The 18,285-nt window shown below is 43.3% G+C and overlaps 1 protein-coding gene across 1 annotated transcript; it reads left to right on the top strand.

Annotated features, from left to right (window-relative positions):
• The first annotated feature begins 14,464 nt into the window (after positions 1-14,464).
• LOC149523988 (protein GVQW3-like) lies at positions 14,465-14,896 on the top strand. The gene has a single exon (XM_089780336.1). The coding sequence runs from the start codon at positions 14,465-14,467 to the stop codon at positions 14,894-14,896; it is 432 nt and encodes a 143-aa protein (XP_089636462.1).
• The last annotated feature ends 3,389 nt before the right edge of the window (positions 14,897-18,285 follow it).

The raw sequence follows: 18,285 nt of genomic DNA, 5'->3' as shown, positions 1-18,285 counted from the left end.
CTGTGGCACCTTATAGACTAACAGATTTATTGGAGCATAAGCTTTCGTGGGCAAAGACTCACTTCATCATGCATCTGACGAAATGGGTCTTTGCCCACGAAAGCTTATGTTCCAATACATCAGTTAGTCTATAAGGTGCCACAGGACTTCTTGTTGTAAAGGCATTAAAGAAAATCATATTTGTTCATAGGCAATTGGTAAACAGAAAAAGAGGTTAATCAAATAAGTTTTTCATTGCTACATCTTTGCCCATTCTTAGCCTAACCCTAACCCCTACCCCTACCCTTAACCCTAACCCTAACATACATACATAGCAACAGCTACAGATTTCAGTGGGATTTTCAGTGTGTGCTACATGAGGAAAGAGTTTGGCCTCATGTGCTTGATGCCATATCCCAAATTCCCATTAAGTCAATGGAAATTTCAAATGTACAAAATATCCGGGCCTGAGCTCTCCTAGTGAGGGCTTGTCCAACACACTCTGTTGCCTAACTGCATTTGACTTCAGCGCCAGAGTTAGACCAATGCTAAGTGCATTTGAAAACCCCAGCTTAAGTGTATGAACCTTTATTAAAACTGTTTCATTCTCTGGATACAATGGTTTGATCCCCGGTTGCTGAAAATTGCCATGAAAGTCAATGGAGTTGCATTGGTTTATACCTGCTCCATGGTGCTGAGAGTTGTTGCACCCAAACTGTAAACACAATGTTTTTAACTCAGACCTAACCCAAACCCAATCATAATCCTGTTCCAACCACCACCTCTTCAGCTTCCTTTTGGTATAACTATGTATTAAGGGCATATCCAGCACAGAGGGGCTGACAGAGTGCTTGATTTAGAAATTTACTGTTTTGTAAGAGTTAATTGTGTGAACATCAGCGTAAGAGACAGAATATCAGTCCTCTAAATATAGTAAAGTTTTGTCTGAGTCATATCATTTTCATTGTGTGGGAGGGCTGTGAAGACATCCCACAGAATGGAGAAACACCATCTTAATGTGTGTGGTTCCATTGCCTAGTGGGAGATGAATTTTTTTCTAATGTCAGAATACAGCAGAAGTAGTAAAGGTATGTTCATTGTAATTGGCTTCTAATTCTGTTACAGCTGTCAGTACAGGAAGTAGGTGTAGGGTTCACCACCCACTTCAAAAGCTGAAATTAAACCGGTCTGAAATATATATGATGCTTAGCCAAATACTGAACTGTTTAGCCAAGAGGCAATATAGACATAGCTAAAGATCCAATGAGAATTTGGAAAGACACTTAATTGCAGGGTAATCCCCAGGTTTATCAATGCAGCTGAAATTCATTTTGAGAGTACACAAATTTCTTCCATTATCAGCTGCTCTTCTTTATCTAGTTTATTGTAATATAGTTTTGCTGACACTACAGGTTTGGAACTAGTTGTCAAAAGCTATTTCTTTGGGCATGTTCACATAGTATTGCAAGGCTGAAATCCTGGACCCATAAGAGACAATGGAAGGTTTGCCATTGTCTTCAGGAGGGCTAGAATTTCTAAGTTTTGAAACAATTAGACATGGGCCCAACTGCCACAGTTTGTGCTTGGATTTGACTTTCTCTAGAGCTTGAAAGAGATATTTAGATTTACTGTTCTAAAAACTAACCTCTAAGATCCAAGATCATTTTACTTTGTCTAAGTGGAATTTAATTTATTTTCAATAAAAATGAGAGTACTCAGATCAAGAGAACAGCCTCCACCTCAGTTCTCTTGATTGGAATAGGCATATTCCACATCAGACAGAGCTAAAATATGTCTTTCTTGTAAAATTTTCTTTTAATGTCATCAAACTGTGTAGAAAAGTTAGGGGCTGATAGTGTAGGCCTTACTCACATGAGTCATCAGTCATTTGTCACAACAGACTACTTACATAAGTAAGAGCTACAGAATGAGGCATTTTGCATTTTGTGCAAATGAGAGATGAACTTTGCTACCGCAGATAATCCAGTAAAATTAAAAGCTTTTTAAATCTAATGGAATGCCAAATGAAATTCTTCTCTCCTATTAGTTCTTGTTTTGGCCTTTAATTGCCAGGAAAGTTTAATCATGTAAACACAGCATTATTTCTATGACAATGTGCTAGTCGATGTTTAACTTTGCAGCATATTAAATGGTCTATTTAAAAAAAAAATACATTTACATTTCACATCTTAGAAGTCATAATTGCTATTCTAAGTCAGGTGCTTCCTGGTAGTTATTGACTGCTTGGGTAAGATCTTGATGCAAAACTCGTTCTTTCAACTCCTTGTAATTGCTAGGAAATTCTCATATGCATAATTTCCTAGGTATAGTCTGCATTTCTGCTAGCCATATTGATTCGATTAAAAAATATGGCAGGATCTAAACCCAACTTAGAGGAAGACTTAGGCCATACCCACATATAAAATTAGAGCAAGAATGGTGCAGCTAAAATTCGTGACCCCATGTGGGCTCTCAGCTCCTGCACTGGACACAGTGTTCCTTTATTAAGTCATCTTGATTGTCATGTTCTTGAACTCTGCAGGAAGGTGCAGTTTAATGACTGCTGAGTGGCTTTTGTTAGCTGGGCAGCAGTTGGAGTATCTAGTTTTTGATCGATTGAACTAGGGTCTGGGAAACAGAAGTTTACCAGGGAAAATCCTAGGAAGAGCCAAACTTGAGGGGAGAGCTTTGGCTGTGTTTCTTTTCTGAAGCTTCAGGGGGTAGCTGAGTTAGTCTGTTACAGAAAAAAAACAAGTGGTCTGGTAGCACTTTATCGACTAACAAAACATGTAGATGGTATCATGAGCTTTCGTGGGCACAGCTCACTTCTGGAGATGACCGGAGTTGTGAGTTTAGGATATGCAGACCCAAAATAAATAGGAGAGGGGAAGAGGAGGGGGAGGGAAAAGGAAGAAAGGTGGTGGGAGACAGTGAGCTAGAGGGAATCAGTAAATATCTGAAGATTGGGTAGATAAAACAAAGCAGATAAGAATCAAAGTTAATAGATAGGAAGGATATTGATACCATCATGATACCATCTAGATGTTTTGTTAGTCTATTAAGTGCTACCAGACCATTTGTTGTTTTCTTCTTTTCTGAGTTACAGAGGAAGCCAGCTCCAGAAAACAGTGATTTTGAATGCTATTCACAGAATTCTGTCTAGAGTCATGTGGGCATCACATTTGCTTATGTGGTGCAAAATGGAAAGGTTTGTCTGTCGGGATATGTGCTATTCCCATCACTGCTGTGTATGAATGCCTGCCTAAATTTGGTGGAGTAGTTAGTCATAATCACGGCAGTGAGGCTGTCCTCCAGCTAGGTTTTGGTGCTCCTGTCAAGAGGTCAGGACTGAAGCCTTGAAGGTGCCCTTGTTCACTGTCCAGTGGAGAGAAGGAAGAAGAGCACTGCTGCGGTGTGCTCTAAGCGCTGTTTCATTGCTGCATTTGGAACCAGTTAAAGCTCTCTGGATGCCTGAGTTTTCGTTTTAAGGAACAAAGCAATGATTCAGCCTGGAGGTCCTGAGTGTATCACTGGCTACCTGTGAATCCAATAGTGTGAGTGAAGATGGAAAAGAGCCTTGTTTTGGTACCTGTATCCTGAAGCAATGTGGCGACAATGGATTGGCAATCTCTCCTAGCAGCTTTATGTAGATATTCACTAAGAAGAAAGGATAGATCCCTATAGGGTCCCTAAAAGGAGCTGCTTCTGACAGTTTTCTGGAATTGGGCAAAGGAAAGGGACTGAGCCTTCTTAGCCTTTCCCCTATCGCCCTTGCTACATTCCTAATGTGGGATAGCAGCTTTCCAAGTTGCGGCGAAATCTCACAGTACGAGTATGGATCCATGTCCTTTTTCCAAGGACAAGTGGGGATCACTTATCAACATAGCCTGTAGCCTGGTTCCCTCTGATACCAGCAGTGGACATAGTGACCTGGAAAAGAGAGCCTAACGTGGCTCTCTAGTCTAGCATACCCTGATCTGGCAACATCTGTGATCCGGCATGATTTTATTTATCCAGATATTCACTTATCATGGGTGTGGCCAATAAAGTTTGTTTTCAGCCACCAGTCCTGGTTCTCGGTGTTCTGTGTTGTTGTTTAGCTCTAATTTACCTCTAAATGTCTTCTAAGAGCCCAGTAAGCAGTGGAAGTGTTGGTAATGCTGCAAGACAACATTGACCTTCCATGGTCCGGCAAATTCTCTAGTTTGGTACCAGTCAAGTCCTGAGAGTTCTGGACTGGAGAGGTTCAACCTGTGGCATTTTCCCCAGGTGAAACCATAGAAGCTCAGCTACTATGATGACACTCTTTCTTGTCAGTGCTATGTTCCTTCCCCTCATGACGGGAATAGAGAGGGTGAAATCCAGCAGGGGGTTGGCTTCTTTTATTTCCTGGAGGATGGAATGAGTATCTGCAGCTGCTCTGCTACCAAACTGTTCCCTTGCTTGGCAAAGGTCAGGAGAGACTCCTTGGAGCCTCAGGCAGCAGTCTCTAAGCACACATCACTTCCATTAACTTCACTGGGACCTACGCTCCTTAGTAACTCACGTGCGCTTTAAATTTCTACCCTAAATATGGGTTTAGAATCTTAAAGTTAGGTACCTATGTTTGAAAAAAAAATGATCTTACTTATGAGAAGCGAGTTGAAAGATCTGTGCAGATACCATCTTGTGAAACTCCCCTGGGGAAACTTCCCTGCTGTGTTATGGTGCATCAGTATGTGAAGCTGTGGTATATTATGGGGACATTCACTCCTACACAGAGGGCTAGCCCTTTGCCAAGCAGTGAATTTCACCCTTAGTGCTCAGAAATGCAAACTTTCTTAACGTGGACAATTTGATAGGCTCATTAGGCCTAATTGCACAGATCTTTCCACTTTGATGGTGAACAGTAGAGGGGGGAATGGAAGGTGACTGGTGTGAAAATGGTGTAATGACCTTCACTATAGAGAACAGTAGTAGCAGTAAGTACAAAATGGATTCTTTGCTGAGGCTACTGGGCACACATGGATCCAGCATCTTCCTAGCTCTCCAATTCACAGGCTAATGAACAAAGTTTCTGTTAAACACTATTACCATACCAGGTTTCTACCTCTGGGCTCCAGAAAACTCCTGTTAGTGTGTGGTCTCCAGCAAACATCCACTTAAGTGTGCTGTCAGAAAGGATCTAGGTGCTTGTGTGGAGGCACCAGAACTCCAAGTGGATGACCTTGGTGTCTGATGAATCTCCCAAGATCTGAGTAGACCTCAGACAGACCAGCAGTGTTGAGTGGGGAGGGGGGTTCTGTTCTGGGGAAGAAACTTTGAGGGGAATTTCCTGCACCCCAAGTGTCCTCTGGTGGTTTGTTTTGTGGTGGTTGGCCCATTTAGAGAACATACAGTATATTATCGTGAATGTATTGGTGATAGCTATTGATATTTAACTGAGAATATCAGAAGCTACATCTAGCGTAACCTTTAGGCTGTTTACTCAAAACAGTAACATGTCAGCCTCCAGCTTCCTGAGTGGGGCCATCATTTAGCAGGAATTAAAGAGCAAGTATCTTGATATGGAAATGAATGTGGGAGTGAGCATGATTGAAAACATACAGTATTGTGTAGAATGTCATGTTAATGTGTCTCTACCCTTTATATAACATATAATGTATGGAAGCAGTATCAACCTGCATGTTTGGACAAAATACAAGAATTCAGGAAGATGGGGGTAGGGAGGAAGGAAGTGTTTTGTTTTATCTGAAAAACTAAAAACAAACAGACAAATAAAGGAAAGCCATCTTGGGCAGCCCTGATTCATTTGATTGGATTCAAACTCTTCCTGAAGTGTTAGGCTCTGAAATTTGTGCTGCATGCCACTCCAAAGATATTTTTTCTTAACTTCGTTGTAAGATCTTAGTTTAATCTATGGATCTACATCACTAGACTCTTGGTTCATGATTTTTAAAAGGAAATTGGTGGCTAAAATGCTGTCTAGATTTTCAAAACCATACCCCCTGGCCATTGAAGTCAATGGGAGCTGCTTGAGCCTTAGCACTTCTGAAAACTAGGACACTAATTTAGCACTCATTTTGGTTCCTCAGGCTGCCCTAAAGATACATTTTCTGTACTATGAAATGATGTGGCAGAAAGCTAAAAAGGATCTTCTGACTCATTAAGAAGTAAACCCAGGCATAATTACCATCTGCATTTCAGTCCATTCAATCTGTTATCCAGTCATGGAAAAACGTTCATGAAAAAGTCAATGTCTAGCTCTGTGATGCTTCTGAGAGAAACTAGTTTTAAAAAAACTACAGAAGAAAAGAACAACCCTGACTCTATATGTTATGTTAGACAAAATGGATTAAATTTATGACACACTACTCATCAAATTCTGACCTTGATTTGACCCCATTGGCTTTTCACTGTTTAATGTTTTCAAAAAAATTGGTGCCACTTTTCTTCTGTGGGCACTTAATTTTGAGTATTAGATAGGGATCAATAGTCATCACTTGAAATTGGCATCTTTGGAGGAAAAATGTATTGTGTGGCAGTACTGTAGAGTTGTTAGTTCTTCAGTTAAGAAAATGGTGTACTCTTTCATTATTGTTTTCAATGACAGTATCCAGAGTGTTATTTCATTCTCCTACTGAAATTCTGACAGTCTCCTGTGCTATCTTATCTGTCACAGAGTTTTCATTCCTATCCTTTCATGCTTGACTTCTGGAGTGGAACATGATTTAAGAGGCCCCTGAAATTAGAAAGGATAGCCATGGCACTAGCTATGAGATCAGCCCAGGTCACTCAGAAATGAGCCACTTCAGTTCTAGAATTGCCCCGTGAGTCTCAGATTTCCTACATTGAAATCTTGGTTAATCCACTATCCATATAATATGCAATAAGTTAGCTGGGGAAATTGCTTGAGCTTTGGGTAAAACTTACAATCTTCCTCCCCTCAGTGATTCCCTGTTGTTTTATTGTGATGCAATGCATGCAGGCTTCTAGCAATTCTATAATCTTTACAAAATGCTATGAAATTTGTTTCTGATTATGTTCACTGACAGCGGGAAGCATTTCTTTTCTCTTCCCTCCATTCTTCATGCAGAGAGAAAGGCATTTATAAACAGTAGCGATGGGTGTTCAAAGACCCTGGTGATAGGGCTATTGGGTACCCAGATGGACAGAGGTATTCTGCAATAAGAGAATTTGCCAAGAACTCTCCCATTGCTGCAGAGTTCTGCTCCAGAATCCAAGGCTTGGTCTACACTTAAAAGGTTATATTGGCATGGCTAATTCAGTCAAGGGTGTGAAAAAACACATCCACTTGTGAAACCTGCCCCTAGTGTGTAGACACGGCTACGCTGATGGAAGAGTGCTTCTGTCAATGCAACTAATGTCATTTGAGAAGGAAGTTTCCCTAGAATGATTGAAAAACTTCTGTCAGTGTAGGCTGCAGCTACACTCGAGGATATCCCAGGACAGACTCTAGAGTGCAGGTGTAGCTTGTGCTTTCATTAACAAAATATTTTTCTACCATAATGGTTACAAAGCAAACCTTTAAAACATCAAATATAAGCCAATGTAGAGATGTTTTTTCTGAAGTCATGATGACACTATGAAGACTGTTTCAACATAGTTATATTGGCATAGCTATGTGTAATGTAGGTGTAGCCTGTACAGACAGAATAAATTTTTTAGTTGGAATAGAAATACCCTTTTTCTCTGACTGATGCTAGCTGCATTGACAGAAGTGCTCTTCCATCGATGCAGCTGGAGCATTGGGTGCTATGTCAGCATAACGACATTGGTCATGGGTGTAGCTAGGGTCAATATAACTTTCAAGTGTAGATCAAGGCTATGTCTGCAGGCAGCCTGAAAAATAATTAGCCCTGAGGCATGCAAGCTGCCTCATTCACCTCAATGAGGTATTGACTCTGAAACAAAAAGTTCATCATTATCAACTGTATCACGTTAGAACATCCAGATTCTGTGCTCATCTTATTATCTTACTCTACTTTTTTTACCTTCTCAAATAGCAAAAGCCTCAAAGCCCTGAAAGCGATCAGTTTTCGTTTGTGTGGCCCTTAATAGGCTTCGAATTTGACATGCCTGATCTACACAAATTGTTGTTTGTTCTGGTTTTGTTTATAGCTATATTTCCCCTATTGCTTTTCTCTTCTCTGTAGCTCTGCGAACTGAGTAGCATTGAACGTACTGTGAGTTCCTTCACTCCACCCACAGCCTACAGAAAGAAGTTTCCTTTAAAAAAAAGAAGGTAATTTGCTTGTCAGAAAACTTGCACCAACTTTTATGAACTTTTAATGCATTAAACTATTCAGCAAACTGAGAAAACAACATATAATAATAACCTGGCATATGTGCCCCAAGTGCTAACTACTGTGAAGGAGACAGAAGGTGAAATAGTTTCTTCAATAACGACTACAAGGGAAGGTGAGAACATTCCACTGTATTGTGCAAGCAACTGAGCATAGTTCCCATACTACCAAGCCCGTTGTTTCAGAATAAGGGGACCGCGGAATCTGAACTCTGTTCTCCTGCTTTTCATCAGGAATAATGCTAATTCCAAACTTGTAAATCCAAAATAACATTAGTGTGAATGCTCTGGTGCCATTAATTCAAACTAATTGGCCTCTGGAAGGCTTCCTGCAGCTCCTCAGCATGCTTTCTGGGGCTCTGAGTCCAAGGTAGCACATCCGCATGAACGAAACCTGCTACGGACTAATTTTGATGCTTCCCTGTAGTGAGGACACGCAAGTTCAAATTTGTTAAATCGGGAGTTTTTAAGTCAAATTTAGTAATTTCGGAATTCCTAGTGTAGACCTGGCCTGAGAGAATGTGGACTGAGACCAAGTCTTGAAACCCTGAAAGATTAGACTGAAAAGCAGTGACAATATGCATTAGAATTTAGCACTTTCTGAAAATTTTGAACTCCAGGATTACAAGCCACAGATGGCAGAACAAGGAGCGATGGTCTCAAGTTGTGGTGGGAGAGGTCCAGGTTGGATATTAGGAAAAACTATTTCACTAGGAGGGTGGTGAAGCACTGGAATGGGTTACCTAGGGAAGTAGTGGAGTCTCCATCCCTAGAGGTTTTTAAGTCTCGGCTTGACAAAGCCCTAGCTGGGTTGATTTAGTTGGAATTGGTCCTGCCTAGAGCAGGGGGCTGGACTTGATGGCCTTCTGAGGTCTCTTCCAGTTCTATGGTTTTATGATTCTATGAGGTTTATTTTTAAGTAATATAAGGCCAATCACAAGGGATGCACAACTAGAAGCCAGTGTAAATTGACTTTATTGTGTAATTCATACCCAGTTTGATGCTATGAGATGCAAAGTGCTCCCTGTGAGATGTAAAGCACCCATAATGCTTCTAGACTGTAAGGGCATGTCTACACTTGGGAAATTATTTTGAAATAACTAAATTTGAAACAATAACTTCCAAAATAACTATTTCAAAATAAGCTTATTCCCCGAGGAAAGCATCAGTACAGATTTTGAAATAACCAGCCCATTATTTTGAAATAACAGGCTTGATAGCGTGGACTCTTCACTTATCATATCACCTCACTGTCAGTTTGGAAAACAGGTGCTTTAAATTATGGGACATTCTGCACAAGTAAATGCTTACTAGCATGAAACATCTCCAAAGTGATCAGTACCAATCTCTGGATATGCAGCTACCCTTTCCTAAACATGGCAAATCTGAATCTGATGCATGTGATTCACTTATCCTATTAAACACGAGTGGTCCTGCAGCACCTCAGAGACAAACAAAAATATATAGAATCATGAGCTTTTGTGGGTAAAACCCACTTTATCAGATGAGTTTTATTGGCCAAGTAAGATTGAACATGAGTGAGGAGTCCAGGTTTATCAATCGCAATTCGAGGCTCCTGTGAGGAGTGGCTTGAAGGACTGAACCCAGAGTCTTATGTCAAGAACACCCCATTTTACAATTGTGAGATTCCATTTGAGTCTATGGATTTTGCAGTGTCATGCTGCAATCCTTGATATGTTAGTCTTGGGGTTTTCCCTGCAGTTATCCTTTGATGTTTATGTTCGGGCTTTGTTATCTATTCTTTGTGGTCTCGCCTTCAGAGTGTCTGCCTGTCTGCCAGGCTTCTCTATTCTGCTAATTTATTCCGCATACAGAACTTCCAAGCAAATCATTATACATAGTATCTATAGTCTTATAGCAGATTTACCTGGTGTTGCTCAGATGTGTAAGGGCACATACAGGCCCTGTGAGTGTGTGGGGGTTAGGCAATCCACAGGCCCCAAGAGGAGTGGCATCGGGGGTTGGGGGAAAGGAGGGCATGGTCCGACCCCATGAGGAGCTTGTGAGGGGTGGGGAGAAGGGAATCCTCAGGCCCTGGGTAAAGTGGCACAGTCGGAGGAGGCAGAGATGGAATCCCCAAGCCCCATGAGGAGACACGGGGGAGGTGAGTGAAGGGAATGACCATGCTCCAGGTGAAGTGGTGGGGGAGAGAGGGGGAAATTGGAAGGCCTTGTAGGAGCCTCACAGCAGGGCGGGACTCTCCACATGCCCCTGTGGAGGTCCTCATAGGTGGGTGGGGGAATCCCCAGGCCCTGTAGCAGGGTGGGGGTGGGGGAGCTAATGCACAGGCCCTGTAGTTGCTGCGGGGGGGGGGGGGGGAGTAGGGGAACCTTACACGTAGAAAGTGGCCTGGCCGGCATCATGCAGAACCTCATGCCCAGCCAGTCAGTCTCGTGCTGGTGCATCTGTGTCCAGCACTCACTTTGCAGTAGCTTGTTCACACTTGCTGCCTCCAGTGGTGAGTGTGAGGATCACGTCCCCTTTTCTCCCCGCCCCTCCCTTTCCATGCTGTGAAAAACAGCCCCATTCCCACCACTTCCTGTGTTCCTGGCACTACCAAACTCTGATCGTGCTTTAAGTTAAGGTAAAGGGAAGCTGCATACTAAATTTAGTGACCGTAGCTCAGTGTTTCTCAATGTGGGCTGTGGAGCCGCTCTTTGAAAGCTGCTAACATAGGGCACATCTACACAGCAGGGATAACGTGGAATTAAGCTATGCAACTTCAGCTACATCAACCGCTTAGCTGCAGTCAAAATAGCTTAATTCGGCTTTTGGTGCTATCTACACAGTAGGAAGCCACCCCTTGTGAAATGAGAGTTACAGGAGTAGGAGTAAGAAGTCCTCCAGCTCAACATTATTTCAACATACACTTTATTATTCGGAATAACATTAGTTATTCCAAAATAACGCTGCTGTGTAGACATGCCCTATGGTGCCACAGGACTACTAATTGTTTTTAAAGTTACAGGTTAATACAGCTACCCTCTTAGACCTATGTGATTGTATTTTATACAAAACCAATCTATTCTACCCTCATTTGTATCTTTGCTACAGCTGATTGTTGTTAGCTGTAATGAAGCATCTGCCCCGCACTGACCCTTTAAGGGTTAAAACCCAGCTCTGGCAGAGGGCTGGAGCTGTGGAGCCAGTAGCTGTGGCAGGCATGAGCCAATTAGAGCCCAGCTAAGGGCAGTATAAATAAAGGCTCCAGAGAGGAGAGGAGAGATTCAGACTCACTCGTGTTCTAGCTGGGGAACAGGAGGAACCTGGCTGTCAGGGAAGCGAGAGCCTTCCTGACTTAGAGCAGGGATGGGGAAAGGCAGGCAGAGTTTGGGAAGCTCTGGCCAGGCAAGCTCCCAGGCTGCAGGGCCTGAAGTAAGGCCTGAGGGTACTAAGGGACATAGCCAAGGCAGTAGTAGGCAGCAGGTCCACACCCCCTTGCCAATGATGAGTGGCCATGTCAGACTGCAGTTTGCTCCTGTGGCCGGGGCAAGATGAAGACTGGCAGTGGGTCACTGAGGCAAGGAGAGCATAGGAGGTTAGGGGTTCCCTCATGGGGAGGACCCCAGAGTGTGAGCAGAGTGGCAGGGAAGTACCCAGAGAGGAGGATGCCATGGTCTGGGAGGGACTGAGTCTTAATAAACAGAGGTAGAGGGTAAACAGTCACAGCAGGTGAAAGGGGGCGCTCCAGAGATGAAGAGCTAATTCCCACAGTAGCCAGCAGAAAGCGTCGGAGTGGTGAATGTTCTCCCCGCTCTCTCCACCATTACATCAGCCTTTAACAATTGTTCAAGTGTTACCTCCAATGCTTTGTCTGTTCTCCAGGACTGCATTAGTATATCACAACTCATATTTGTGTCAAATAGATAGAAATTGATGATAAAAAAGATCACATCCTAACAGACATATATAACTAACATGTCTGCATTAATCTAATATGATTTCAAGAACCTGATCTCTGTGAGGATCGCGTTCAAAAAGACAACTGTGAATGAAAGTATAATGGATGGATTTTGTTGGTATTCACCTCCTTTTCAGAGATGCTTCCCTTTTTCTATCCACTCCAGCAGTCAAGAGTACAAATTCCTGGTCCCAACTAGCATCAGGCTCTTCAGGTTCCACAATTAAGAATGAAATACTCAGAGTTCAAAATATTTTTATACCTTGAGGAACAAAGAGAACAAATTAATCAGAGAGGGTATGCCTACACTACCACCCTAGTTTGAACTAGGGTGGTAATGTAGGCAACCGGAGTTGCAAATGAAGCCCGCGCTTTGAATTTCCCGGGCTTCATTTGCATAAAGCCGGGCGCCGCCATTTTTAAATGTCCACTAGTGCAGACTCCGTGCCGCGCGGCTACACGCGGCACGGACTAGGTAGTTCAGACTAGGACGAGGCGTAACGGTAGTTCGGAATAGGAAGCCTAGTCCGAACTACCTAGTCCGTGCCGTGTGTAGACGCGGGACACGGAGTCCGCACTAGCGGACATTTAAAAATGGCGGCGCCCGGCTTTATGCAAATGAAGCCCGGGAAATTCAAATCCCGGGCTTCATTTGCAACTCCGGTTGCCTACATTACCACCCTAGTTCGAACTAGGGTGGTAGTGTAGACATACCCTAAGGTACTTAGGAATGTAAACATGAGCCATGCCGTTGACTTCAATGGGACTATCCACATGTTTAAAGTTAAGCATGTGCTTAAATACCTGTGGGCTGTGTCAGGTTGTTGACTTGTGTTCCTAACCAAAAGGGAACCAACCTAGAGGAATCCCCCCCTGCCTGTTTCTATCATCAGGGTTTGTCTCAGCCCCTACAAGGTAAATGAGAGACAAACCAAACAGTTAAGAATCTGGATATAACAAGGATCCTCACAACTAAAAGTTAGTAACAAGAAATGGTGTGCTGACTGTGACACTGGTGAGTCTTCCCCTCCCCGAGGACAGGAGCCAGGTAAGGAAATAGAGGATTAGGGAATCTCTACCATGTTATGCAGCTTGAGGACCCTCATGGTGGTGAGACAGCTCCAGATTCCATCTTCAGATGGTATCACAGGTAAGGAACGATGTTATCTCTACTCTGGCAATGGCTGGCCCACTCTCCCTCCCATGTTGTCATGGGCGTGTGTATGTCCTCAGTGGGAGGGGTGGCAGCTGGTAACTCACCCCTTATGTGTAGGTAAGCTCACCCTCCTGCAACCAGACCTATATGCATGGTGCTGGTGTGCACCTTGTAAGCAGCTTCAAGCTCTGCCACTCAGGAGGGCAGCCCCTTAGAACTGGTGAGGCAGCCCTTAAATGAACTGCTGTTCTTGGGCAGAACCCAGGTCACGCATCTGCCTAGTTTCCTGCCAATCAATCAAAAAAGCGGGAAGAGGCCCTCAGGGGAGGAAGGAGAAGGGCAGCTAAAATGGAGTCCAAGTTGTTGTTTGGACATTCCAAGATGGCGTACCCATGTTATTGAGCACCAGAATTTCCCCCTCTACAAGGTGGCTAGGGCTTGGGCTCAAGTGCTGAAAAACTGCTGTGAAGTTGTTGGTCTTGGGCCTGGAGTCCAACCTCAAATGTCTACACAGCAATTTTTAGTTCACAGTCCAAGCCCAAGTTAGTTGATACTTGCCAGCTGAGCCAGTACCTCAGTCTTTTATCCATATATAAATGTACCCTCAGGTTTTAGTCCTTAATTACTCTGTGTGATATGTAGGGCATAAGCTAAATCAGAATTTGGCAATGATTTCAATAGGAGCATGATCAAGCCTTAACTCATCAAAGTAGTACATGGAGGAGGGGAGTCACTGAAAAAAACACTGCAAATTAGATTCTGTTGTCTTTGTGAATTTGAGGATGTGTTAACAAATTGTTCAGAGAAGGGATCTGCTAGAGATTCGTGCTATGCTACTGCTTATCTAAAATTTCTATTAATCTATAGAAAGGAAGCTGACATACTGTAAATGTGTCATATTAATGATATGCTAGTTAATTTGTATAATGTACATTTGCAGCCTGAATTATTAGGCAATTCTGTTTATACTAGAAATATCAGGCTTACCAGCAGTTTTCAGAGTAGATAATAAAAACGAGGGTAAGTCAAAAAGTATCTGCAAAGTATTCATATCTTTTTTTTGTGATTGGCCCAACTGCTGAATTTGCATGCAACCGTAAGCATGGAACCTCCCTATATTGTAGTGACATATTTGGCCTTGACTATTCAGATGTCTTTCACCACTAGTGGGGTCAATATGGTGGTTACCACATGCACCAAAGAAGAGCAGCATGCAGTGATTTGTTTTTTGTGGGCTGAAGATGTAAGTAGTGAGGAAATTCATCGAAGACTATCAGCACAGTACGGTGACAGTGTTCTGCTGCAGCGAAGTGTGTACAAATGGATTGACATACTAAAAAATGTCCGAACAAGTGTCACTGATGAAGAACAATCAGGGCGCCCATTCACATCAACTACTGAAAGGAACATTGAACAAGTCCGCGCGCTGATTCTCGAAAACAGGATGGTGACTGTCAATGAAGTGGCAGACCAACTGCAGATTAGTCACGGTTCTGCCTATGAAATCATCCACCACAAACTTCGCTTCAGTTAACTTTGTGCAAAGAGGGTTCCCAAACAACTCATGGAACAGCACAGATGTAACCATTTGGACATCTGTAACCACCTTTTGAACTGGTATCATGAGGAAAGTTATGCTTTTTTGATGTCACTGGTGATGAAACATGGATCCACCACTATGAGTCGGAGAGCAAACGTCAGAGAGACCCCTCAAAGATGCTTTAAGAGGCCGTCGTTTTGCCAGCGACCATGATTTGAAGGAGGCAGTGCATACACGGTTTGCTGCCCAGCTGAAAACTTTTTTTTCTGAAGGCATACTAAAGCTTGTGTGACGCTGGACCAAGTGTGTTGAAAAGCAGGGGAACTATGTTGAAAAATGATACACTTATGAGTTCTTTATTGCTGTTGTGTTAATTTTAATAAATACATTACAGATACTTTTTGACTTACCCTCGTATTCTTATACCAAAACAACTGGATTTAAACAAAAATAGTAAAAATCAAGAGAAATATCAAATTAGCTTTATTACCAGGAATCTCTTCAGTATAGCACAAGACAGAGCATAACAGCTGAATGATGGGAGGATTTGTCTGAGGATATTCTACTACTCTTGGCTCAGTCGTACACCAGGTTTCAGCAAAGGCAAACAGTTTCTGTTAACATCATGTCATGGGGGTCTGTCCCACACTGGTCTGTAAGGAATTCATAGTACCCTAGTGAGGCTGTATAGAATGTGAGGGACTGTGGGGAGCAGCCAATCTGGGCCTGGCAGGCCCATGTTAGAAGAGGTTCAGAGCAGAGCAGAGCATGTTTATTTAGTTGCTCCCTAGAGCTGCAGGAGGGAAGCCTTGCAGATAGAAGAAAGCCAGCATCTTTGACAGAGTGGTGGGAATCAGGGAAGAACTCCGGGCTGTTTGCTGGGAATTGCAGGCTGAGGCCATGAGGTCAATGAGGCCAATGAAGCTACTGGGGTTTCAGGGAAGTGGCCCAGGGAAGTATACGGAGAGATTGAAGGAACTGCAGTATGCAGTTGCCATCTACAGGGAGGGTTTATGAACAGGGACCTGGAGTAGTAGGAGGGTGCAGGTTCCCCCCATTCACCACTGAGGAAGCTTTGGGACTGTTGGACTGAGGTATTGTATCCCTGGAAGGGAGGAGTACATAGTGTGGCACAGCAAGAGGGTTATGTCATGAAGAGGACACTGTGGTGTTTGTAGTGCCATGCCTCCAGGACGTAGGTGTGGAGCAGATTTGCGGGATGAAGTGCAAGCGTGGTGATGAGTCCTACCCCATTACACATCACTTTTCTGAAGAGTGCTAATAACATCTGCCTGGAAACAGATCCCTCAATATTGGGCTGAATGTGGCATTGTCTGACATAGCAAGGAATTACTGATCCAGGAGCTCTCTCCCTCTCCTGATCATATAGTATTCTGCATGTTTTTGTTGAAAATTGTATTACAGTCCTGTAAACTGATAACACAGTTTACCATTTTGTGCACTAGTGATGGTTGTTCTCACAAAGATGTGTTAAATATTAACCACTTGTTTGTGTTCTAGATGTGTATTTTCCGGCAGATGTGCAGTTAAACGTGCATCATGGAATTCTGATGCATATACAAAGTAGTATACATGGACATACACTAGTAAATTATGATAAGCCTTTGGGTATGTTTCATATGTGGCTGTACAGTCCCTAGCACAGTGAGGCTCTGATTATTGATTAGGTGTGATTGCAATGCAAATAAATAATAAAAACAGCTATGGAGATGCTAAATATCAGTTCTCACAAAAATAGGTAGTACAATAATATTTGGTACAGTGATATTATTTGCCTGTGTATTTGGAGATATTGATTTAGTGTTGTTACATTAAACACCGATAAGTATGACAATGGGTGGCTTTAGACTTGTGGCTTTTTGAAGAACATGGTTATAGTGAGGTGTGTGTAAAAACTGGCATAGTGTGCATAAACAATAGGCAGAGGTGCAGCTTCAGAGAAAAAAATATTAAAATGAACCAGGAAGTTCCTAGGTAGCTGCAATATTTCAGTTTCTGTGCACAGCTGAGGTTGTCTGCTGTCCCCAGCTGTAGTTGTGTTTTTTCTTCCATGTCTTGGTGTAAGGTCTCTAGGAGCTGATTGCAGAGATAGGACAGGAGACTGATAGATGAGAAATATAGAAGGATGTTGGATTTCAGTGCTTTACGGTCAATAAAAATATCTTTCTGGTCTATAATATATTTTGTGTGGGAGAAACAAGTAACCCCTGGTTTTGGCATTCATTTCCTCTAAGGCAACTTCTTTTTAGGATTATCCAGGATAAAATCCTGATATCATTGACAGAATTCTTGTTGTTGTAGCGGGGCCAGAATTTGGAAACCATGGATGATTTGTCTGCTGTATATGAGGCACAACCAAAAATCCTGCTTACCAGATGAATCTAGGGCTGTGTCTACATAGAAAAGTTATTTTGAAATAACTTTCCTAACATCTACACAGCCAAACCACTATTTTGAAATTAATTTGAAATAGCGGAGCGCTTATTTCGAATTTGGTAAAACTCATTCCATGAGGAATAACACCAAATTTGAAATAGCTATTTCGAAATAAGTGCTGTATAGACACTTATATTGAAATAGGGGGCCTCCGCAGGGTGCCCTGGTGGCCACTCTGGGCACAACCAGGGAAACTTCCTCTCCTCTCCCCAGCCCTGGAGCCCTTAAAGGGGTTGACTCTGGCCACAGTGCCTGTGCCAGCTCCAAGCCTGCCAGCCCAGAGCCAGCAGTCACTGTCCCTGACCCCAACCCCATGGCCCCAAAACACGAGCCAGCAAGCCACTGGCAGCCAGCCCTCCACCGCTACCCGGGAGCAGTCTGCCAGCTCCCAGGAGCCTGCCAGGGCCTGGAGAAGCGGGTGCCTTCCTGGTCCAGAGTGGAGATCATGGACCTTATTCAGGTTTGGGGAGGATGCCCCCAATGTCCATGATCTCTGCTCTAGATGGAGGAACGCGGCCGTCTATTGCAGGATAGCTGCCAGCCTGGCCACCAAAGGCCACATGCGAACCCAGGAGCAGATTTGCATGAAAATCAAGTTGATCCAACGAGACTCCCAACCCTGAGTCCTGAGCTTCCCCTCCCATTTCTTCCCCCTTCCAGATCCCTCCTCCCAGGTGTCCCCCTCCCCTCTCCCACCCTCTCTCTTCCCCTCTGCCATCTCTGTTCCACAGTCTCACCAGAGTTTCATTTCCTCCCCCCCTCAGTTTTGTTAAAGAGAGTTTGTGTTCATCAAAATACGTGTATTTTATTTGACGTTAGGGAGGGGTAAGTGGAGGGATGTGAGGGAGGAATGAGGCACAAGCCCCCAGTGGGGCAGACCCAGGAGGATCTTAGTGCTCCTCAGGGTGGAAGCTCTCCTGCAGGGC

This window comes from Pelodiscus sinensis, chromosome 8 (genome assembly GCF_052426305.1).
Source record: "Pelodiscus sinensis isolate ZL-2025 chromosome 8, ASM5242630v1, whole genome shotgun sequence".
NCBI classification, from domain to species: Eukaryota; Metazoa; Chordata; order Testudines; family Trionychidae; genus Pelodiscus; species Pelodiscus sinensis.
The sequence above is the reverse complement of the archived record's forward strand: the minus strand, read 5'-3'. Positions and strand labels throughout refer to the sequence as shown.

Coding starts and splice junctions, on each gene's coding strand:
- LOC149523988 (XM_089780336.1), top strand. CDS start 14,465: ATGGAACCTCCCTATATTGTAGTGACATATTTGGCCTTGACTATTCAG.